Source organism: Lepidochelys kempii, chromosome 1 (assembly GCF_965140285.1).
Source record: "Lepidochelys kempii isolate rLepKem1 chromosome 1, rLepKem1.hap1, whole genome shotgun sequence".
In the NCBI taxonomy this organism is placed as follows: domain Eukaryota; kingdom Metazoa; phylum Chordata; order Testudines; family Cheloniidae; genus Lepidochelys; species Lepidochelys kempii.
This window is the reverse complement of record NC_136380.1, coordinates 153962883-153986657: the sequence shown is the minus strand read 5'-3', so window position 1 is coordinate 153986657 and position 23775 is coordinate 153962883. Positions and strand designations below refer to the sequence as shown.

Below are 23775 nucleotides of genomic sequence, written 5' to 3'. Positions count from 1 at the left end.
TTCCAGCAAAGTCTTTTAAAATCTTACTGAATATAGTTCTCAAATGAAAGAACACTTCCCTGTAGTCTCTAAAATCCAAGTGTGGCAGCAGTAAGAATCTAAGCCTGAAATGAACTATAAATAAATGAAATTGAATTATCGTTACCTAAGCTGATGGAGACAAAATATAAACATAAATAGTGACAAGTAAATCTAATTTTTAAAATTCTATTGGTCTAGGGTAATTAACTTTAACCTCACTTTGTATATAACTTTTAATTTGATAGTGACCCTGTATGACTTATTGTTTTGGAGCATTCTAATACATAAAAACTCAAAGCACTAATGTTTGTTTCTTTTTTAATGGAAGGTTTTGGCTTGGACAGCAGCGATGCAAACAGTCTATAAAACATCTACCTACAGTAACCAGTGAAACATTGCAGCTAGCTAATTATGCTAGCCATCCTGTAGGAAACCTTTCCAAGCACAAACTGTTTATTAAACTCACTCGCCTTCCACAGTACTACATTGTAAGTAATTGGAAAACACTTTTCTGAACTTTGTGCTTGGAGACAAAAGCATAACCTACTGTTTTTGTTTTTTTTTAAATGTTAAATACAGCATGTTAGACTATATACCAGTGATGATTGCTTTAAATGTCTAGTCCCCATTTCTCTAGCTCCGAGTGTCTGTCTGTTAAGCAATATGGTTTGTATGAATGTAATCCGTTTTTGTTACCCCACAAGCCTTCTAGCTTTCTTTTTATTTCCTAGCAGGCTGGTCTCCCTTCTCTTCCTGAGTTCTTTTCCCTACTACAATATAATCTTTTTAGAAAGAGACAAAATAGTTTTTGGAAGAGGAAAAACACCTAATGTAGTTAATATATACTTTTTTTTTAAAATTTTTTTCAAGGTTCTTCTCAAAATGAATGTTTTGTTTTAAATATAGGTGGTAGAGATGTTTGAAGTTCCTGGCAACCCCACAGAACTGGAGTACAAGAATCATTTTCTCTCTGTGAGCTGTCCTGAGGGAGATGACAGCCCTGCTACTGCACTTTTACTACAGCAATTCAAACCAAACATAGAGGAGTTGGTACTAGACACAAAAAGTGGGAAACACGCAAAAGGCGGTGCCAAGCGCAAGGTTTGTACCTCCATATAGAAACAGACATTAAACCTGTGTTTGCCTTCAGATTGTGACTGGTGTCTGGTTGTAGGTGAATTATAAGTACCTAAAAGATTAATTTGTTCCAGTTCAAAGCTAAATGCAGCTTGTGGGGCTCGCTGCCAGCTTTACTAATGACATACTTGAAATGTTGCGTCGCTTACATCTCACAACAATTAGGGCTTGTCTACATGGGGAAATGAAGCAGAATGGCTATTGTGTAATAAGCTACTCTGCAGTAGCTATTCCAGTAAAGTTATTGCGCTTTAAATACACACCCTCCCTTATTCCATAATAAGATCCATTTGTAGATGAGACCTTAGTCAAATACCCTTTCACTGTGTATGGTCTTCCCTTGTTTTAGCAGCTATACAAACAGATTAGGGGTCTTGAGTTATTCTGACTTTACTACTACTAGTTTTGACAACCTGGGCTTACATATTTATTTTAAATAAAGTAGATGTTAGATAAAGGCAACATTTAATTTGTTATATTGGAATAGTAATAGTAACTTAATTAAACTTGGCTCTGATACTCAAATAGTTGATCTGTTTTTAATCACTAGAGTCTAGTAACCCTAAATTATGCTTTTACATGTATACAGTTTTAACTATTTACCTTTTTAAGTAGTCTTTGCCTACTCTGCCTGGGGTTATCATGGATTGAATATATGTAGAAGGTTTTTTAGGGAGATATTTTACAAGAAATGGTGAATAGATGGAAAGAACTTTGAGTTCACATGATGGAGTTATATAGTGTAAATTTTCCAGTTAAAAATGTGATGACTATATGAAAGGTAATAAAGTTAAAGGGCTCTTGTTCAGTTCAATTTCAGTTGGCAGCTTTGTGCTATCAAGATCATCTATACAATTTCTTGGTATGGAAACTTTAAAACTTTAATCCTACAATGAGATCTGCATGGCAAAGTCCTGCTGAACTCATCACTGAGACCCCTGCAAGGAGCCTGTCTGTGTTGTGCTCACTGCAGGGTCAAGATCTAGAAAATTAATTTTCAGCTCCCAGTCCTATGTGACTATGGGTATGTCTACACTGCAGTTAGACACCTGTGGTTGGCCTGTGCCAGCTGACTTTGGCTTGGGCTGTAGGGCTGTTTAATTGTGGTATAAATGTTTGGGGTGCAGCTGGAGCTCTGGGACCCTTCCACTTCAGAGTCCTAGGGCCTGGGCTCCAGCCTGAGCATCTACACTACAATTAAACAGCTGCTTAGTTTGAGCCCTGCCAGCCTGAGTCAGCTGGCATGGACCAGCTGCAGGTGTCTAACTGTAGTGTAAATACCGTAAGTGTGGAGTGTTCTTGGACCTAATGTTTAAAGATATGTAAAGTGTATGTTTTAAGTGTGACTTTGTATTTCATTTAAAAATAAACAGGATGATTGTGGTGATTCCTGGTTATTTCAGTTGTGTTTAAGTAACTCTTGTTTGTGTGGGGGGTTCTTTTTCTTTTCTTCTTAACTAGACCCTTGTCTATGCTACATAATTTTGGCAGTTCTGGAGCCTTTCTAGTTTCCGAAATATCAAATATGTTTATGCATTATAAGTATACCATCTTATATATTTTAAAGTGCTTGTTTATAGGGTTGTGTTTTACATTTTTGCTGCAGTTCCTTAGTGTCGTCTGCTGATGTTTGCACAGGGAGCTCCTTTGTTACAAACTAACTTCAGATATAATGCAATGAGGAGGCTGTGACTGGACAGTGAGAAGGGATAGGGGAAAGGATGAGGCAGCATCAATAAGATGCTGTGATTACTGAGCAAAAGCTAGTGTATTTCAAATATTTCAATGATACAGTGAATCTGTAAGAAGTGTAAGTAGGAGGTTTGTTGAAGTCTTGGGGCTTAAGTGAGTATTCAGAGGGAATTTAAAGGATTGTAAGGTAATGTAGATTGCAAGTCCCAAAACCTCTATTTTGAGGAGTTGGTCTTGTCACTATGTGGAAAGGTACTTCAGGTTGACCCATAGTATTTTGGGGGGAGTACTGTGTGTGGACACAGTAAACTAGTTTACACAAGGAAGGTTGGAAAGTGTGTTAAACACTAAATTGTTCTGTGAGAAAAAATTATAGAATGCTTTTCAATGAGCCCGATTGAGTCCTCTAACCCTTAAGAGTAACCATATGTGCCCAATGAGTATTAGCTGATCAAGGTTTTGTTCTGCATTACCACATTTTGCAGGGTGACCGTTTTTATTCCAAACAGGCTAGTACATATCATCTTTCTCTGTTTGAATTCTAGCTGTCTGGTGATCCGTGTTCTGTAGAATCTAAGAAACCAAAACGGTCTGGAGAAATGTGTGCCTTCAATAAAGTCCTAGCTCATCTTGTAGCAATGTGCGATACAAACATGCCATTTATAGGACTTCGTATGGAGGTAAGTATTATGAGATTAAAATTTTCCTGGAATTTCTTTATACAAACTGATTGATTTATCTATATTTGGGGGCATGTGCTAACATGTCTTCCGACATGCCTGCATACTGTTCTTTCTCTAGTCCTCTCTGCTTTCCATCTAAATGTCAGGAATCTGTTTGCATGGGCCAACTGAGTGCTTTAGAGCATGGTCCTCCTACTCCTGTTGCAGCTGTGGCTCCCTGCCACAACTGATGCTCTGGAGAGGGACAGGGGACAGTGAAGAGAAAAAAGGGGAGATAGTGGGATGTGAAGGGGAGATGAGATTGTAGTGTGGCCCCCTGTGTTCTCAATTTTCCATGCTCAGAATGTGAAACTGTCACTTGTAGCAAGATACACACTTTGGGAAAGTGCACACTCTCTCTCCCTCCCCTCTCCCGCATGAATTTGTTTGTTTTAACTTAATGAAATCTTCCTTTTTCTTTAGTTGTCTAATATGGAGATTCCACACCAAGGAGTACAGGTAGAAGGAGATGGCTTCAGCCATGCTATACGTTTATTAAAGTAAGATATTGTTATACACTTCATTTTATCAAGTACGTGAACAGTATTAGGAAAAAGGAGCATTTAAAGAGTTTGACACCTTGCAACACTAAACTTTGAAAAGCATTTTCGTTTTAAACAATGGCTTATTTTACACCCCCAGTCGTTTAAGGTAATGTGGCCTGTGGTGGGGAGGGGAAGAGTAGGAAAATAATATATTGCCCTTTATTGTTGGAACAGCCAGTCCTGGTGTCTGCTCATAGATGAGAATTGACCAGCTTAGGGGCATGGTCTCTGTCTCTTCCAAACATGACAAATGCACAGCAGCTATAAGTAAGGCTAAGATTCTGTTGTGTATTTTTAGTAAAAGTCATGGGCAATAAAGAAAAATTCACAGAAGCTTGTGACCTATCCCTGACTTTTATGGCAAAATGGGGAGCTGCAGGGTCCCCACACTGCCCAGGCTCAGAACTGTTGGGTTCCTCCACCTCCTGTGGCTCTCAGGTTGGGGCATCTCCGCCTCCGGCGGCGGCCCAGAGCACGTGGGCGGCGGCCCGGAGCTTGCAGTTCCCAGCCACCACGGGTGGCAGAGAGACCCTGCAGCTCCCTGGCACTGCAGGCTCAAGTCACGGAGGTCTCTAGAAGTCAAGGATTCCGTGACCTCTGTGATAAAATCGTAGCCAAGATCTGTCCGTCCTTGTTCCAGCCAAAGATGGCTTGCTAACTTAGCATCTCCTGCTACCATCCTTGGCAGGAATTGCAGTTCTACAACTAGCGTGTGGCCCAGGTTTCCTGTGTATCTCTTAGCAATCGGGAGGTTAGAACCTTGGCTTGGGACGTTTCACAGTACCTCTCTCCAGGAATGTGAATTATACTAATACATCCAGCCCATAGTTCTTAACAGCTTCCTTCTCATCCTTCTGCCAGGTGAAGGCTTTAATATAGCAGTATATGGTTTTCTTGAACTGTACTTCCTTCTTCATTTATTTTTGTAGATTTGAAGTGTGCCCTTTTTTGTATTTTGGCACACCTGAAATTAACATAATTTTAAACCTTTTTTCAATAAGTGAAAGAAAAGGGATGTTCTGTAGAAGCCAGCAATTTTTATTTCCCCACATCTCAAATCACTTGTCCTCAAGCAAAAACTTGATTGCTTTAACAAGAGTCCCTGGTATTGTGCTCTGAAGATCAACAGACTTGGGCTCTAATGGACCAGTGGAAGGAAGCTAATTCCTAACCTGAGGACTTTTCACTGAGAATACTCATCAGTAGGCCCAGATCCTAATATCTAGAGACAACTGGTTCAGGCAACTGCAGGTGACCTCTGTAGTGATAGCTCATGAGGAGAGTTCTCTGATGTAGTCATGGCTTAAGCTGGTAATGTAGGAATTGCCATGCTAGATCAGACCATTGGTGCATGTGGTTCAGTGTTCTGTCTCCCACAGTGGCCAATACGAGCTGTTTTAGAGGAATCCTGAAGAGAGAAACTGCTTGTAGAGGAAGTTTCTTCCTAAGCCCCCTCATTTATTGCCTAGCTTATACCCTGAATCAAGAGGATTTATATCCATCTTAAAAAATCCTCTTGTATAATATAATGTAACCTTTTCATACTTTGGTAATGAAAATAAGCTCTACTGATAAAGCACCTTTATACTGGTATAACTATGTCTACCCTAAAGTCGTGCTGCTTTAACTACTGATTTAGAAACAGCTATAGTTAAAGTAGTACACAACTGTGTATACAAGCCCATATTTCATGTTTCAAAGGGATATATGAAGTCTAAGCAAGTTTGAAAGAAGGACTGTAGAGGGCATGTGAACTTTTAACAACTTTTAACTTTCCAAGTGTTGGAAAGAAGATGCAAGTTACATCAACTTAAAGTCCCTCTAGGAGAGGGGTTCCCAAACTTTTTGCCAGCATGACGCCATTTTAATGAAGTCTTTTTAGCTTGGGAGCCCAAAGAGCATGGCGGACATCATTTTGAAGAGCAAAATGGTGTCCCCTTCACAGGGTGACCTTGCACGCACCATATGTGTGAGATAATGCCACGTGGAGAACGCCATTTTGTTCTATAAAATGACATTGACTGCACAGGGTGACCTAGTAGTATTGTGCATGTGAGGTTATGCTGTGCAGAGGATGCTATTTTGTAGAGCAAAATGGCATCCTCCAGGCATTGTGACCTCGCATGCACATAGGGTTGCCAACTTTCTAATTGCACAAAACTGAACACTTTAACCCCTTCCCTGAGGCCCTGCCCCTACCTTGCTCTTTCCCCAAGGTCCCTCGCCCCCACTCACTACATTCCCCCTCCCTTGGTGCCTCGCTCTCCTCCACCGTAACTCACTTTCACTGGGCTGGAGCAGGGGCTTGGGGTGCAGGGGGGGGGAGGGGGAATGAGGGCTTTAACTTGGGGTGCGGGCTACGGTGTGGGGCCACAAATGAGGGGTTCAGGGTGCGGGTTGGGGCAGGGAGTTGGGGTGTGGGAGGGGGTGAGGGCTCCAGCTGGGGTGTGGGCTCTGGGGTGGGGCTGGGGATAAGGGGTTTAGGGTGCAGGAGGGGGCTCCAGGCTGGGGGGGTGGGGCCGAGGGATTTGGAATGTGGGAGGGGGTTGCAGGTTGAAGGAGGGGGTATGGACACTGGGTTGGGGTTGCGCGCTCTGGGGTGGGGCTGGGGATGAGGGGTTTGGTGTGCTGGAGGGAGCTCCAGCTGGAGGTGGGGTAGGACCGAGGCATTCAGAGTGTGGGAGGGGGTTGTGGGGTTGAGGGAGGGGGTATGGGTTCTGGGCTGGGGTTGCAGGCTTTGGGGTGGGGGTGAGGGGTTCAGGGTGTGGGAGGGGGCTCTGGGTTTGGGTAGGGGGCCTCAGGGCTAGGGCAGGGGGTTGGGGTGCAGCCTTACCTTGGGCGGCCCTTGGTCAGCGGGGCTAAGGCAGGCTCCCTGCCTGTCCTGGCTCCACACTGCACCCTGGAAGCGACCAGCAGGTCTGGCTCCTAAGCTGTGGGGGGGTCCAGGAGGCTCTGGCAGTTCCCGGCCAATGGGAGTGCAGAGCCTGTGCTGGAGGTCGTGGCAGTGTGCGGAGCCCTGTGGCCCACACCCCCCAGGAGCCAGATGTCCTGGCTGCTTCTGCGGTGCACCGTGGAGCCAAGACAGGTAGGGACTAGCCTGCTTTAGACGCACAGCACCTCTGACCGGACTTTTAACAGCCCGGTTGGCAGTGCTGACCGGAGCTGCAAGGATCCCTTTTCAACCAGGTGTTCCGGTTGAAAAGGGGACGCCAGGCAATCCTACGCGCAAAGTCGTGCTGTGAGGAGCAAAATAGCATCCTCCGCACAATAGGGATCACTGTGACCCCATCTTCTGATGATCCCATATGGGGGTTGTGACCCAAAGTTTGGGAACTACTGCTCTAGGGGTTTCTCTGAATTTGCTCATCACTATTTGGTGTATGAATATATTTTTGGGAATTAAAATATTAGCCAAGTTTGTTATATTGACTTTAGAATGAAGACTTATTTTAAAAGGGAAACTGGATCCCAATTTGTGGCCTGGGTAATAAAATATCAAAGTTGACACTAGACTCCTACAAAGACCTTGTTTAACTACTCTCTCTACAGAAGTCTCTCATCAGTAAAGTTCTACTTTAGCCAGGAGGGCAGAATTGAGCTCCTTTTAGAGGAATTATTTTGACAACAGCTTTGATTGTAGATCTATCTGAGGCTGATCTTCCCCTCATTTAACAATGTCTTGTAGCGTTTTCTTATGATTTACTTGCATTGTAAGACTGGCATTTCATAGTTCGATACAGTTCTTGAAAGGAATAAAATACCTGGCTTCGTTTCTCCAGTCCCAGTTCTCTTCCATTTGTTGTTCTGCAGAGCATCTTTTCTTTCAAGTAAAGTTATTTACATGTCTTTCTGGAAAATATTTTAACATGTATTCTATATTATGCACTCATGGAACTGTAATGTGTACAACTGTGCACTCTTTTCTTCATGGACAGAATTCCTCCATGTAAAGGTACAAGTGAGGAAACCCAGAAGGCTCTGGACCGGTCTCTCCTTGATTGCACTTTCCGATTGCAAGGTAGAAATAACCGCACATGGGTGGCTGAGCTGATATTTGCGAACTGTCCACTTAACAGCACATCTTCCAGGGAACAAGGTTAGTTTTGCAGAAATATTTTGCAGATTTAACTCCTTTCTCTTTACCATGTTCTCTGTCAAATGCTAATCATTATTGACACTGCAGGACCAACACGTCATGTCTACCTGACTTACGAAAACCAATTGTCTGAACCAGTTGGAGGTCGAAAAGTTGTTGAGATGTTCCTCAATGATTGGAACAGTATTGCTCGACTGTATGAATGTGTGCTGGAGTTTGCACGATCTTTGCCAGGTACAAAAATATTCTCCTTTCCTTTTATACTTTTGGTGCATCTTATATAAATATGTAAGCTTTCTCACTGTACCTTCTTATTTTTTCCCCTTCCTCAAAAGAAATACCCAACCACCTAAATATTTTCTCTGAGGTTCGTGTCTATAACTACCGCAAGCTTATCCTTTGTTATGGAACTACCAAGGGAAGCTCAGTAAGTAACTCTCTTAGTACACTTCTAAAGCTGCATTTGAAAACAGAAACTATACAGGTTCAGAGCTTTTGGAACTTAAGCAAAAAGCCCTCCACCTTATTAAAATAACAGTAAAAAATTCATATTAATAAAAGTAGGGAAGCTATAAGTAATAGATGCAGACCATTATTAACTTGCTGGATGCCTAGATATTTGCATAATTGGTATGTTGTTAAATACCAGGAGGACAGTTATGGATGGAATGCTGTCTCAAAAAAAAAAAGAAGTCTCTGACAAAACTTCTGAAATTTAATGTTTTTTCTACTTTTAATCTAAAAAGGAGTCATATGAAACGTTTCCCCATTTTACTGTGGACTGTTTCAATGCCACATGGACCTATCATGGCTCTCTTTAACCTGGGTTTTTAGAGCATTTTTTTGCACATGTAGAACGTGTATTGTCATGGTTAGTTACTTTCCATAAATGGCACGAATAGCCCACTGGATTTTGCATAACATTGCCATTACACATTGGCCTGACCCATCATAGCGTCTGTGTGTTGTATTGGTGAGGCTGGGTGCGTCTCAACTACATCTGTTTTGTAGATATTGAAGTATCAAGCGCTCAAGTCCAGTTCCCTTATCTCACCCCTTTTTGGTCAAATGAGGCTTCTGGTTTCTGAGTAACACACTAAGGAAATAGCCTAATTTCTTTCTATAGTTGCCTTTTCCCCCCATCTCTTGCTAATTATCCTCATGGGGATTTCCTAGATAAACTTAGCAAAAAATCCAACCCCACGCTTTTGTAGAAAGCTATACTAACTTTCTTCATGGCATTTTGACTTCAATTACTTTCATATTTATGTATGTGTAATTCTCAGTTTCTGGTTCACAACTTGCAATCTGATCTAGTTATTTTATTCAGTTTCTAAGATTTCTTGTGTTCTTGGTGTTCTAGATCAGCATTCAGTGGAATTCCATACATCAAAAATTCCACATTTCATTGGGAACAGTTGGCCCAAATTCAGGTTGCAGTAACTGTCACAATACCATCCTACACCAGCTCCAGGAGATGTTCAATAAAACACCAAATGTGGTTCAGTTATTACAGGTAACTGTATTTTATTTCTCTTTATGAAAAGATAGAATTTAGAAAAGTGTAAGATAATTAAGGCCAGATTCTGATGTTTGAGGTTTTTTCTCAAGGGTATCAGAATCTGACCCTTAATAAATTACTGATAGTTCTTGCTGATTGAGGAAGAGCAGGTAATGGGCTCATTATCCTCCATGACTTGATTTTTCTTCTGAGGCCATGTCTACACTATAAACTTGGGTCCATGCAAGTTTCACCGGCATGAAGCCATCGCAGTTGGCATATCGCTTGTGCACATGCATTCTTGGCTCCTTGCATCTGTGCTGCTTGTGTCGATGCACAGTGTGGTGTACCATGGGTAGGTATCCCAGTGTGCAACCCGCCACTGGCCAGCACACACTATTTTGGGAAGTTTTGGCAATGCATGGGGGAGTAGAAATGAGTTATGCAGGGTGATTGGAAGCAAGGGGTCAACTTCCCAGTGTGCATCTGTTTCCATCCCATAATGTCATCTATATCCCATAATTTTCACACCCTTTTAAAAAAAAATAATAAAATCCTATGAACCCATGCAGTGCTCCTCCCTGTCTGCCTTCTCTAAAAGAAGCATGGACCCTGTACATCTCTGCGCTACTGCCATAAGTGTTGCAAGCCCAGGACACTCAATCTGGTAGTTGTGGAGCCACAAGAAGAACTGAATCAGCAGGGAATGTGACAATTTCTTTGACAGATTGCTGTGGGATATAGCGAGAACCAACTCAGTGTTGGTGGTGCTGTTCACAGTGCAGTTGCGAATGGTGGAGTGCTGCTTTTGGGCCTGAGAAATGAGTGTTGACTGGTGGGATCACATTGTAATACAGGTTTGGGATGATGAGCAGCGGCTGCAGAACTTTCAGATGTGCAAAGCCACATTCCTGGCTGAGTGTGCCGAGCTCATCCACCCTTCCAGCGTAGGGACACCAAAATGAGAGCAGCACGGACAGTGGAGAAGGGAGTGGTGGTGATGGTATTGTGCAATGACAGATTGCTACTAGTCAGTGGGAAATCATTTTGAAGTTGGAAAATCTGTTGTGAGGGCTGTTGTCATGCAAGTGTGCAGGGCTATTAATCGTCTCCTGCTGTGCAGGACTGTGACTCTTGGCAATCTGCAGGATATAATTAATGGATTTGCAGCCACAGAGTTCCTGAACTGCAGTGGAGCAATAGACAGCGCACACACCCCTATTTTGGCACCAGACCACCTTGCCACAGAGTACATCAACAAAAGGGGCTATTTTTTTTTATGGTTATGCAAACACTGATGGATCACCGGAGGCACTTCACCAACATCAGTGTTAGCTGGTCAGGGAAGGTGCATGACGGTTGCATTTTTAAGAACCCAGGACTGTTCAGAAAGCTGCAAGCAGGGACTTTTCTTTCCCAACTGGCGGATTACTGTTGATGATGCTAAAATGCCAGTGGTGATCCTGGGAGGCCCAGCCTACCCCTTGCTCCCCTGGCTCATGAAGCCGTACATTCCCCCGGACAGTACCAAGGAAAGATTCAGCTCTGGCTCAGCTGGTGCAGAATGACAGTTGAATGCACTTTTGGTAGATTGAAGGGACAGATGCTGGTGGTGTTTCCTCACAAGGTTGGATCTCTGTGAGAAAAGCATCCTATTGGTTATAGCTGCCTGCTGTGTCCTGCATAATAACTGTGAAGCAAAGGGGGAATGTTTCTGCCCGGATGGAGTGGCTGTCTGCTGAGTTTGAACAGCCAGACACGGGCTGTTGGAGCTAAGGGCAGAGCTATACAGAGAGAGTATGAAAGTGCATTTTAACAGTGAGCCACAGTAATGTATTGTGGTATACTGTGCTCTACCTAGCCTGCTGTTTTGGGGCTTGTTAGGAATTGTGTGATGCGTCGTGCACATCTATGAATATAACACTGTCAATGCACCTATTAATTTTGCAGTGCTAGTACATTTATGATTATTACACTGTTTGACTGATCCTATGAGTTGTCACATTGTACAATAACAAGTAAGTGGGTGATTTCATAACTGCTAGGCACTCTGCAGCATAAATTGGGCACTAATAATAAAGATGAATTATTTTCCAAATAGTTTTATTCAGTAAGAAAACTAGTGCAAAAAAAATTCTGTGCAATTTAAAAGTAAATACGTTAAGAACTTAATAATGGAATAAAGCTTAACAAAGGGAAAGAACGTTCATGTCCATTTTACCTATGCATAGGGCAGCTGTGGATCTCACAGGTTACTTAATGTGTAGTTGTGGTTGTCCTTAATGTCACCTGGGATGGAGTGATTCAGGGTATGGATGCAGCCCCTGATGCCACATGAGAATGTTGAGGGGGGTGTAGGGAGGTGCTGTAATGGAGTTCTTTATGTACTGCAAAGGGAAGTGAGCATGTGACTGTGGAACCTGTAGGTCCACAAGAATCTGCAGCATCTGTGTCTGCTTCTGGAGAAGGCCCATTATGTCCTGATGCATCTCCCTCTTCTTTTTCTGCTGGGAGTCCTGGGTCTTTTGCCTGTCCACTTTTTCCTTTTCCCAGCTGTTTGTTCATGATCTGATGTAGCACTGGCTTACAGGATCTCACTGAACATGTCATCCAAAGTCCTCCTCTTTCTCCTTCTTATCTGGCTCAGGTGTTCCGTGAGTGTAGAAGGCGAACCCCTCAAGACCAGAATAGCAGCAGCTGTAATTAAAACACACTGAGGTACCATTGTCAGTATAGTCACAATGGAAAGTGAAAGTTAAGATTCAGAACTCCTTTCCCTTCTTCCCCATAAGTTGTAAACAAGACGTGCTTATTGACGCTTCTGCTGTGGGTTCTTGTGCATGGCGCCATTTACAGCACTAGGCATGGTGAGTATGGCCCACCAGGGGTGAGGGAAATGGGGAGGGAATTGTTTGGTTGCATGAAATTGAGTATAGGGCAAAGGCACTGAGTCCTAGCACCATTCTCCACAGGTGGCAGTGACTTTGGTTGACACCTGACTCCTGAGGGAAACGAGCACAGAGAGCACAGCTGCTGCTCGTGTCCTGAAGCCCCCAGGGCCTGGTTGTGCTAGCCTGTGTACTGCAGCGGTGCCCGCTGGAGTCCTTGCAGGATGGTGTGAGAGAGTGCCCTACAGTGGAGAAAGACATAAGGCTGCCATCCCTTGGGAGAGGATTGCAGAGTATCTCCATGAAAGTTTCATCAGAATCACTCAGGAACATCCCTGTGGACATAAACAAACTGCTCTGCGTGGCCCCTTTGCCTGACTCCACCGGGGAGTGAAAAGCAGATGGCACTGCCTTCTGCAGTTGTGCTGCTACCTCTTCTACTATGAGTAAATTAATGAAAAGTTGATGGCAATTCCAACTTAGCAGGAAGAGCTAAGACCATAATGGGACATATATTTACAGACTTCCCAAGTATCCTTTCCCTTCATTGGGCTCACCCATGCTTAACTGGTGGGACTGACTGGACTGTGGTGGAGTCTCAAACAGGTCTTGGCTCACGGCATAACTGACCCCCCTGGTTTCAAGACCTGCTTCCTCTTCATCCTTCATGTTCACAGCAGGGGTCTGTGTCTCGGACTCTTCAGAGGTATCCGTGATGGAATATCTGCCAAGTATGGCTTTGTAAAGGCATCGGGTCTGTGGCTCAGCGCTGGATCGACGGCTGGCCTTTCTGGCCTTCTGATAGGCCTGACACAGTTCCTTCATTTTCATGTGGCCATGCTGCTGGTCCTTGTTTACCTGCATCCCCCGTGCAATCTGCTTTTAGATGTTCGTGTTTCTGCTGCTGGTCTCTAGCTGTGCCTGCACAGTCTCTTCTCCCCACAGGCCTGGGAGATCCAATATCTGCTGTTGACTCCAAGCTGGAGTGTGGCTGGAATGTGTAGCTGGCATGGTGATCTAGGCAGTTGCAGAGAACTAAAAAGTTGCCAAGATGGACAATCAGAAAAAGGCATTTAAAAAATTCTCAGGGCTTTAAGGGCGGGGCCTCTGTGATCTCTGGGCAGTGGAGTTCACAATTGTGACTAGGGTGGTCAGTGTCAGGAATTGTGGGACAGTTGCTGGAGGACTGTTAGGGTCGACATAAATAACACATTGTCTACATTTTCACTTGTGTTGATCTCGGTACATTGACTTTGAGTTGGGGAGGTGGTATTACTGTGTCGCTGTAACAGGGCAGTTATGTTGGTGGGAGACAAATTTAAGTTTGATCCAGCTGTGCATGTATCTATGCCAGGTGGCTTACAATGACCTAACTTTGTAGTGTAGACTAGTCCTGGATCCTTAAAGATAGACTCTGTGATTGATTGTGGAAGGTAATTGATCTCTCAACGTCTGTTCTCTTGCAGGTGTTGTTTGATACTCAGGCTCCATTAGTTGCCATCAACAAACTTCCAACTGTGCCAATGCTGGGTCTGACTCAACGCATCAACATTGCTTATCAGTGTTTCTCAATCTTGCCTCAGTCACCCACACACATCAGGCTGGCTTTTAGGAATATGTACTGCATTGACATCTACTGCCGGAGCCGTGGGGTGGTGGCAATACGTGATGGAGCATATAGTCTTTTTGACAATAGTAAAATAGTTGAAGGTTTTTACCCTGCACCAGGACTAAAGGTAATTGTTTTTGTGTTTTCTGGCGTCTTATGGAAGCATCACTCATGGTTTCATTGTGCAGATTGAGATGAACTTTTCATTTAAAGCCAATTTATATGTGAAGAATACACTGTATCTCCTCAAAATTACAGCACTTACTCTTTTTGAGCACAGAATTTTCTGGTTTACAAGTAAACTGGTTAATTAGTATAAATCTATTTTAACTCAAAATGTGTCCAACAAGAAACTTAGCTCTCAATGTGAGACTGTTTTTTGTTTTTGTTTTTTTTTTTGCTCCTGAATGATCTTAATAATGAAATCATGCAGACACTTCAGGCTTCTTTCATACCTAAGCCTCACTGAAATCTTGTGCCAAAGCTACGTTTAAAGACTTTTTTAGGATTAATGGTAATTTTTCCCCATTCTTCATAGTTGAACGCTTCTTCTTCAGCAGGGCCTGATGGATAATTTTCTACTTCAGAAAAGTCTATGTAAAACTGCCCTCTTTGAAAAGGCTGTAGTCTCCCGTTGTTCTCAGCAGGACTGAAGCCAGAGGCTGCTCTTAAAGATGATGGCTGGCTTGACTCTCGCTGGAAACAGTGGGAGGCAGTGGTCCTTTTGAAAAAGGGCACCTATGCTTCAGTCCTACTGAGAAATGGGAATGGCAGCCATTTTTAAAGAGGGCAGTTTCTGAATTTTCTGAAAGATTTTTATGCACCAGCCTCTGACAGAAACTTTCAGTTATGAAAATTAATGGCAAAGAATGAACACTAGTGCTAAATATTTTTCTTCAACATCTGCCCTTGCTCCAGAGCTACACAGACGGTTGGAGAGGAAGTAGGGGTCTGTAGTGGGGAAGAGGACAGGAAGGCGGGGGAAGACTGGTGTGCTTGTGTGTAGGGGAATGTAGGAGGTACAGGAGAGAGAGAGGAAAATGGGGGTGTGCAGGAGGGAAAGAGGAATTGGGGGTGTGTGCAGGGTATATTGGGAGATGCAAGGGGGAATCTGAAGTGTAAACTCCCAGTACTTTCTATTGTTCTGGCAATAAAAACAAAGCAGCTCAAAATGCAGTTTAACTGGCCAGTATGCTCTGCACTGCTCCAGAATAGCATAAAGCAGCTAGAGCAGACAAGTGAATATGGCAATTTAAAGTTTTTAATTTTAAGGCTGATGCTTCATATCATTAGAAATCTCTCATGGTACCATTCTCTTTGGATTTATTTTTATACTGATCATGTAAATTTTTTGGGGGAGGAGAAAGCTTGCCTAAGAATTTCCCTATGTTCAGATGGAATTATGGTTGAAAGTACATATCAGTAATTAGTAAAATACACCTCAAGGATTTTACCATTTTAAAATCAACCCAAACATGGTAAGATATTGAACAGTTTGCACAGAGTTAAGGTTGTGTGGGTAATATGTGGAATGGGTTGGGGGGAGAGAAAAATCTGACTGTAAAAATCAGTTTAGGATAATCCAGGACCAACAACACTAAAATACCTTAATCGTATGATTATTGCTTAGTGATACCATAGGGCAGAGTTTAAAGTTCTCTGGATGCCTGCATTTCTGTAGGTTAACAAGTTTGGATTTATTTTTGGTCAAATTAAGTAAGGTTCTGTGGGCACTCATTGATATTGTAGAGTCTTTCTTTAAAGAAGAGAAGAATCTCTTGAAATGACACACGCTGATTTGATCATAATTCCTCCAAGTAAGTTGTATCTTCCAGAAGTGTGGTGGGTTTTTGGTGGTGGTTTTGTTTAAGAAACTTCCAGGGACTAGCTGTGCTCTTACCCTTTTTTTTATTCCTGTTTTTTTATAAGCCATAGATTCTGAAATTAGTGCTGTGCATAAATGTCCTTTGGTTGCACTAGAAACTCTTTTCAGATAAATATTTGATATCCTTAATAGTCAAATTCATTGTCTTTTTTCTGTGCCAAGTGGCTAAAAAACAAAAATTTCAAAGCCTTCTAGGAAATTGGTGGTTGGTCAGGGGACACTGGGAACGCAGATTCCTTTCCAGTTTACTTGACTTTCTTCTTGAGGATACCTTCTAAGTAAAGGGTTCATTTCTAGTTGAGGAGGTGAAAAAGGGAATTGTTATAAAGATAATTTTTACACTTGCAAAATTGTAAGTACAACTACATCTCAATTGATGGTCCTATCTAAATACAGAATCTCTATAAAATTATTTTCCAGTGACTAGTATGTGATGATTCTTATACACTTACTTCTAATTATTATGTACCTTATTTTATTTCTTGGTTAATGGTTTCCTTCAAGTTTTAAACCTTCTGAGAGCTGTTTGGCTTCACAAATGTTATAGATCTTCCTGAGTTTGATTTAACCAACCTGGAGTCAATTTTTTGTATTTGAGGGCTGGAGACGTAGATTTCCATCTTTTGATAATAGTTTGGCACAAGCCAGTAGAACTTAACAGGAAGGGGGTTGTTTTTCCAAAACTTCTATGGGAATAAACTTGTACTGATCTAGAAAACCGGAGTTGCTTAAAACATTTACTACCTTTTTAATAGGAGATTGGTATGAAAGGCTACTGAATTTTGAGGGTGACCTTGCCAGAGTGGCGAACAGCAACAGTTTCTTTGTAGCCAAATTGGTCTTTGACTTCCTGATCTTGTGAATTGTATTTCAAGTAATGGAATTTATATTTTAATCTAGGGATAACCGAATAAGTTATAAATAGCACACATACACTTCTGCTATTGATGCTTAGATCAGTTATAAGTATAGAGTTGCTGTTAGAGGCATGTAATAAATTATAATAATCAAATATATCCACAGACATTCCTGAACATGTTTGTTGACAGCAATCAGGATGCACGAAGACGATCTGTAAATGAGGATGATAATCCGCCTTCCCCTATTGGGGGGGACATGATGGATTCATTGATATCACAACTTCAGCCCCAACAATCACAGCAACAGGTAAAATGTAGGCAAAATAATAAAACCACAAGTTACACTGTATCTCCATTGTTCTCCATAATTATGCCTACCTTTTTAGAAAAATGTATGTGTTGTGTCTTCCCCGAGAGGAATGGCAATAGCAGATGAGAAGCGAGTATAAACCAGGGGTCTCAAACTCAAATGACCACAAGGGCCACATGAGGACTAGTGCCTTGGCCCGAGGGCCGCATCAATGACACCCCCCCCCCTCGCTGCCCCCAGCCCAGCCCCCACTCCACCCCTTCCCCGCCCCCATTCCAACCCCTGGCCCCCGGCCCCGTGCTGCTCTGCTCCGGGAAGCAGCCGGAACCACGTCCCTACAGTCCAGGGGAGGGAGGGGACTTGAGGGCACAGGGCTCCGTGTGCTACCTTGCTGCTCCTCCAGGTACCTCCCCTGAAGCTCCCATTGGCTGTGGTTCCCTGTTCCCAGCCAATGAGAGCTGCAGGAGGCGGTGCCTGGAAGCCAGGGCAATGCAAAGAGCCCTCTGCCGCCCCACCCCGGCGCCGCAGGGACATTGTGCCGGCCGCTTCAGGGAGCAGCGCGGGGCCACAGGGGGCAATCCTGCGGGCAGGATGTGACCCACGAGCTGTAGTTTGCCCACCCCTGGCCTGGAGGTAGGCCGGGTGGGGAGGGTGCGGGCTGCTTGGTGGGCCGCAGGAAATAGCCCCGCGTGCTGCATGTTTGAGACCCCTGGTATAAACTATAGTGCTTTGAAATAGCCCTTGGAAGATTTATTCATGTTTTAAAATGTATATTTACTTTGAGATAGCATTATAGATAGCACATAGCATGTTGACTGCCAATCTGGAGAACCATTCAACATGTCTTATTTAAAACAGAAAAGGAGCATGTAATTGAGGGGAGACAATGTGGTTTTAAACTACAAGATTTTTTTGGTAACCTGAGGACCTGTATTGGATTTTTGGTCTTTGGAGGGTGGAAGTGAAGAAGAGGGTGAGATGTGTAAAGGTAGTGTTTATGTGATTTGAGGGAAGGGAGTGAAGACTTCAAAAACCGTGGAACAAAGCAACAAGCCCTGAATAAGGAGGTCTGAAGACTTGGATGCTATGGTGTTAAGCTGATTAGACAGATCTGATATCAAACTACCATCAGTTTTTTGCGGAATCTATTAACATTAGTACTTAGTAGATTCAGTGTGAAATCATTGAAGACTTCCATTTTACTGTGTTGACACTTTCAGCCATTTGCAAAACAGGCAGGAGCATCAGGAGCTTACCCTCTTACTTCACCACCCACATCCTATCACAACACAGTGACCCCATCTCCTTCCATGATGCATACACAGTCACCAGGTAAGATGGCTCTCAATTCTATATTGGCAATAGATGTTATGGAATGTACGCTTTTTATATTCTCAAGAATAGTATGATTTACGGCATACTTCTCTCATAAAGTGACTTTCTGTTACTTATGAGGCATGCACAGTGTGGTTGGTCTTAGCTACACTGCATGTGAGCTTTACATGAACTTCAGCCATGCTTCCTTAATTGGCATTTACTGTGCTTGCATAACAGGTAATTATTTTTACAGGCTCCTAAATTGATCAAATCAAACAGCTTCACTTTTAGAGGTCCTTTTCTGAAAAGGCTATTTCAACTTTCTACTCCCAGACGTTTACACTTGGGTGGAGACCAAAACTAAGTGTAAACGTCAGAAAGTTATGAGCACCTGAGAACAGAGCTTAAATTGGAAATAGTTATGCAACCTTAACTGTAGTTAGTTTGATGCGCCTGCTATAACAAGGAAAAATGTTATACCTATTGCCTAAGAATGTCATGTATTATACATGTAAAATGTACTATAGAATTTCTAGTTCACATTTGCCTTTGAAGAAGGATTGGTTACTGAATAAATTGGTATCATGGTTGCTGATTCATGTCCAAGATGCAGCTTCTGGGGGTAAAGATAACTCTGACTAGTATGACATGTCTCTAAAAAAGAGAGAGCACTTTTTTTCTGATTTTTCTTTGCTATTGGTTTACTCAAGCTTTTGAAGGAAAAGTAGGAAGAAACAATGAATTGCTGTTTGTATCTGGCTACCTTTATTAGGAAATCTGCATGCTGCAAGCTCCCCTAGTGGTGCTTTGAGAGCTCCATCACCAGCATCATTTGGTCCAACTCCTTCACCTTCCTCCCTTGGAATAACAATGGGACAAACAGCTAACTTTGCCAGCCCACATGGTGAGTTCTTGTAATAGTACACCTCTATATTGACATGAACAATAAACTTTCTTAAAATTAAGCCCTGTCTGTGCAGACTTAGAGACAAGGTAGGTGAGGTAATATCTTCTATTGGACCAACTTCTGTTAGTGGAAGAGACCAGCTTTTGAGCTACACAGAGCTCTTCTTCAGGTCTGGAAATTTACACTGTTTGGAATAATGAGTGTTTAGCAATTGAAATAGCAGTTTGTGTGGATGTGGATTTTCTTGGTAATTATAGCCATACAGATGCTTTCAACTACTTTGATGTGTTGCTAGTCTATTGAAAATTAAGTACAGTAACTCCTCGCTTAATGTTGTAGTTACGTTCTTGGAAAATGCAACTTTAAGCAAAACGATGTTAAGCAAATCCAATTTCCCCATAAGAATTTATGTAAATTGGGGGGCGGAGATGTTAGGGAAAAATTTTTTGCCTGACAACAGACATTATATACACATACAGTATACGTTTTTTAAACAAACAATTTAATACTGTACTCAGCAATGATGATTGTGAAGCTTGGTTGAGGTAGTGGAGTCAGAGGGTGGATCGTCCAGTTGATCCTCTTGCTGTTCTTTCCAAAGTGCCTGGGGGTGCTCCAGCTCCTCTCCCCGAGCATGCTGTGGCCTTTCCCCTCCCCCCCCAGCCTCCTGAATGCCACAGACCGCTCCCTCCCTGTGCCTCCCACCCACAGCAATCAGCTGTTTCGGGGCATTCAGGAGGTTCAGGGGGGCAGGGAACGCTACACACGGTGTCCTTGCTCCTTCCCCCTCTCCCCAGAGCCTCCTGAATGCTGAGAATCCGCTGATTGCTGCAGGTGGGAGGTGCGGGGAGGGAGGGCGGAGTTGCTGATCTGTGGGGCTGCCTGCTGGCAGGCGGGAGGCGCTGCGGGGGTGAAGGGGAGCTGATGGGGAGGCCACCCTGGTTCCAAGCCCCCACGGCCAAACAATGTTATAAGCAAACATTGTACAACTTTAAATGAGTATGTTCTCTAATAGATCAGCAATGTAACAACAAAACAACGTTAACTGGGATGACATTAAGTGAGCAGTTACTGTACCAATCACTCACTGCCCCTTACTAATATGTGGAAAATTGACCTAGACTATCATGCAGTATCACTAAGAGGCCATGGTTTCAGCTGAATTTAATTACTTTACCCTGTATCTTTAAATGTAAAACAACTTCTGTTAATTACCTTCACATGCAGCTTGAATGAAAAAGGGAAGTAATTGCGAACAGGCTAAAGAGATTCAGTAACTTAAAACTTGAAAATTGTTTACCAAGTCTTGTTGTTTTACAGTGCACAAAAAAGTGCAACTGATCCTTCCCCCCACTTCAGTTATTTAATTACTTGGAAAACTCTATTCAAATTACTTCTGCTATAATTACAGCACATTAGATTCTGCTCTCGATAACACCACTACTACTTAAATCACCAAAAATTAAGAGTGGATTTATTTTTCAGCATATCAGTCAAGTAACTGAGAAACAATCTGTTGTAGACATTATAATCTGATTTGTTATTAGAAGTATACACAAATGGATTTTATTATGGAACTTTACTGCAGTGAAGTGAAGTTACTGAGGCATTTTCCCGAGTAAACTACACCCTTTGTCTTTCATTATGTCCAGCTTTCATACAGCTAGTGGGAGGTAGAGATCTGCTATAGTCCAGTGGGACTCTGTATGGAAGGATCCCTTTGAAGAATCTAGTTAATAACTAATAGAATTTAAAGGCAAAGTAATAAGTATGTAAACTTGTATTTTAAATTTAATTCTTTAAAATGCTTACATCTTACAGATGGAGTGTGAGATAAAAGGATGCTGTGTCATATTGGTATTTTAAACGGAGTTTTTGAATACTTCGTTTGAAAGCATTGTGTGTGAGCCATATTTTCTGCGACTTAAGAAAAGCTTTAATTAAAAAATAACCTTGAGAATTTCACAGGTACCATAGACCCTAGTTCACCCTACACAATGATGTCGCCCAGTCAGCGTGCAGGGAATTGGCCGGGATCTCCTCAAGTGTCTGGTCCCTCACCAGCTGCACGCATGCCTGGAATGTCACCAGCCAATCCTTCTCTCCATTCTCCAGTCCCGGATGCCTCTCATTCCCCACGAGCTGGAACAAGTAAGTTATATTTAACAGTATTATAATTGTGACGCACTTAAAGTTAATATTTCTTGTTCCATCTCTTTTGTAGCATTCCTTATTTTTATCTGCTACCCTTTAGTAGTAAAATAATACTTTGCTACATATATGCATTTATTCTGACCCAGTGTGAGTCTTAAATAATTAATAAAAAATGGAAAGCAAGTCAAATCATGGTTAGCACTGGATCTGTTTTTATCTGGTTTTTTGTTTATTTACTGAGCTGTTGATATTGAATATTTGTGTTTAAGCCTTTGATACCTCAAGGTGAGGAGAAGTCCAGATGAATAGCAGCAATGTGAAGAAGATCTGAAAGTACATATGAGTACAAGAATAGTAAAATATCACATCAACACTGTAAAATGATCTTGGCAAGATTGATTTAACTATACTTCTTGATCACTTCTGCCCACTGTTTGAGTACAAAGTTGCCATCTGCTGGCTCACCCCTAACCTCTGATGCTTGGGAGAGAAAAAAGGACCAATATACTAGTTGCTAACATTACTGAGATTCTCTGCATGGGTTGAGTATAACCGCCATAACTACTTGACTTTGTTGCTATAGCTGGGCCTATGTTATATGGCAGCTAGTGCTGTAAATTCCCTTGAGGAGGAGCTAACTGGGAAGATAAAGCAAAAATTAGTCATTCAATATATGAAGTTGGCAAGATGAAACTTCCGCTTTCATGGTAATGCTATTAGTTTTGTTGTTACCTTTTCCTCCAAACCCATTCCCATTTACTTCTGGGTTTTGTCCATCAGTTCCATGCTGTCTGACACCATGTGAGCTCCCTGGGGCAAGGACTGTCATCTTTGTTACTATTTTGTACAGTATCTTCCAAAAATTTGAAAACATAACGTGCAGTCAAACTCTGTACACTTTCAATAAGGGAGAATTTTTCTATTTCCATCAGGTTCCCAAACAATGCCAACTAATATGCCTCCGCCTCGTAAACTACCTCAGCGCTCCTGGGCTGCATCTATCCCCACGATCCTCACTCACAGTGCCTTGAATATTCTACTGCTGCCCTCTCCTACTCCTGGGCTTGTACCAGGACTAGCTGGTAGCTATCTTTGCTCCCCTTTAGAGCGATTCCTTGGATCAGTTATTATGAGGCGACACCTTCAGAGGATCATCCAGCAAGAAACGGTACTTAAATGATTAATTGGTAACTCCCTAAGTATTGACTTTCAAGTGTAAATTTCTTAATAGGTGTTTGTCACATGCTTGCATTGTAGGTCTGGTTCATAAGAAATCACAGACTATTCTGTCTGAATTGTAATTGCTTTCAGCATCTGAGAAAAAGAGAAAGTAAGAGCAGATATCCAGAATGTTGCTGCTAATATATGTTTCCAACTTTCTAGTTGGAACACCATACACCTTCAGCATCCATTTTGAACAACTGTGTATAATAAATCTAGAATAAATGAAGTCCAATGATTAGAGTAGGGGTTGAAAAGTCAGGATTCCTTTGTGTTCTATTCCTGGCTCTCTCACTGACTCAAGAATGAACTTAAGAAAAAGTTCTGAATCTCCCTGCCTCAGTTCTTTTCATCAGTATGATGGGCGTAATACTTGCCTAACCCTCATATCTGGGTGGAGGGGTGTGAGGGCTTAATTAATGCTAGTAAATCTCTATATAAATATGGAGGATCTCAAACTTACATTTTAACTTTCTTGCTTATGCTATTCATGCTGTTGGCAAAGTAAAACAGTAGTGTATCAGTCTATTAATGCAGTTTAACACAGAATTAAATCCCCTTCAAAGTTAGGCTGACCGTATTCTGAAGTCTTTAACTTCAGGGAATCCCACACTTCTAGGTGTGGAGTCTCCTACTTATCTGACTACAGTAAATATCTGGTCCCTCTGTGTAGGCATTTACATGTTTCCATCACAGTAGTATCTGAGTTCTTGATAAATGACCCTTCCTAGCTGTATGCAAAATATTGTGTGATTTCTCCTCCCTTCCCTCTTGCCCTTCCCCCTACCCCCCCTCCCCCAAAAAGGAAAACCTGTGCAGCCGTATAACGTGATAGCTGTTCTTTGGAAAAAAAAATGAATAAATAAAAGATGATGATTGGGGCCCAGATCCTCTGATACCCAGTCCCCCC

At 42.4% G+C, this 23775-nt stretch overlaps 2 protein-coding genes across 5 annotated transcripts in view; one reads left to right on the top strand and one right to left on the bottom strand.

Annotated features, from left to right (window-relative positions):
* USP9X (ubiquitin specific peptidase 9 X-linked) overlaps window positions 1-23775 on the bottom strand; it is a 654895-nt gene that overhangs the window by 323036 nt on the left and 308084 nt on the right. The gene's annotated exons all lie outside the window — the stretch shown is intronic.
* The window catches only part of MED14 (mediator complex subunit 14), a 53035-nt gene that overhangs the window by 20921 nt on the left and 8339 nt on the right, over window positions 1-23775 (top strand). For 2 of the 4 annotated variants that reach the window (XM_073358568.2, XM_073358546.2), the window contains 14 exons: window positions 350-509; window positions 928-1122; window positions 3396-3530; window positions 3996-4072; window positions 8053-8213; window positions 8301-8447; window positions 8549-8640; window positions 9577-9729; window positions 14069-14338; window positions 17120-17263; window positions 18487-18598; window positions 19356-19487; window positions 21459-21641; window positions 22577-22812. In XM_073358568.2, coding sequence (XP_073214669.1) covers window positions 350-509; window positions 928-1122; window positions 3396-3530; window positions 3996-4072; window positions 8053-8213; window positions 8301-8447; window positions 8549-8640; window positions 9577-9729; window positions 14069-14338; window positions 17120-17263; window positions 18487-18598; window positions 19356-19487; window positions 21459-21641; window positions 22577-22812 — 2197 coding nt within the window. The remainder of the gene's footprint in view (window positions 1-349; window positions 510-927; window positions 1123-3395; window positions 3531-3995; window positions 4073-8052; window positions 8214-8300; window positions 8448-8548; window positions 8641-9576; window positions 9730-14068; window positions 14339-17119; window positions 17264-18486; window positions 18599-19355; window positions 19488-21458; window positions 21642-22576; window positions 22813-23775) is intronic. The other 2 variants (XM_073358557.2, XM_073358577.2) reach the window with 2 other exon arrangements.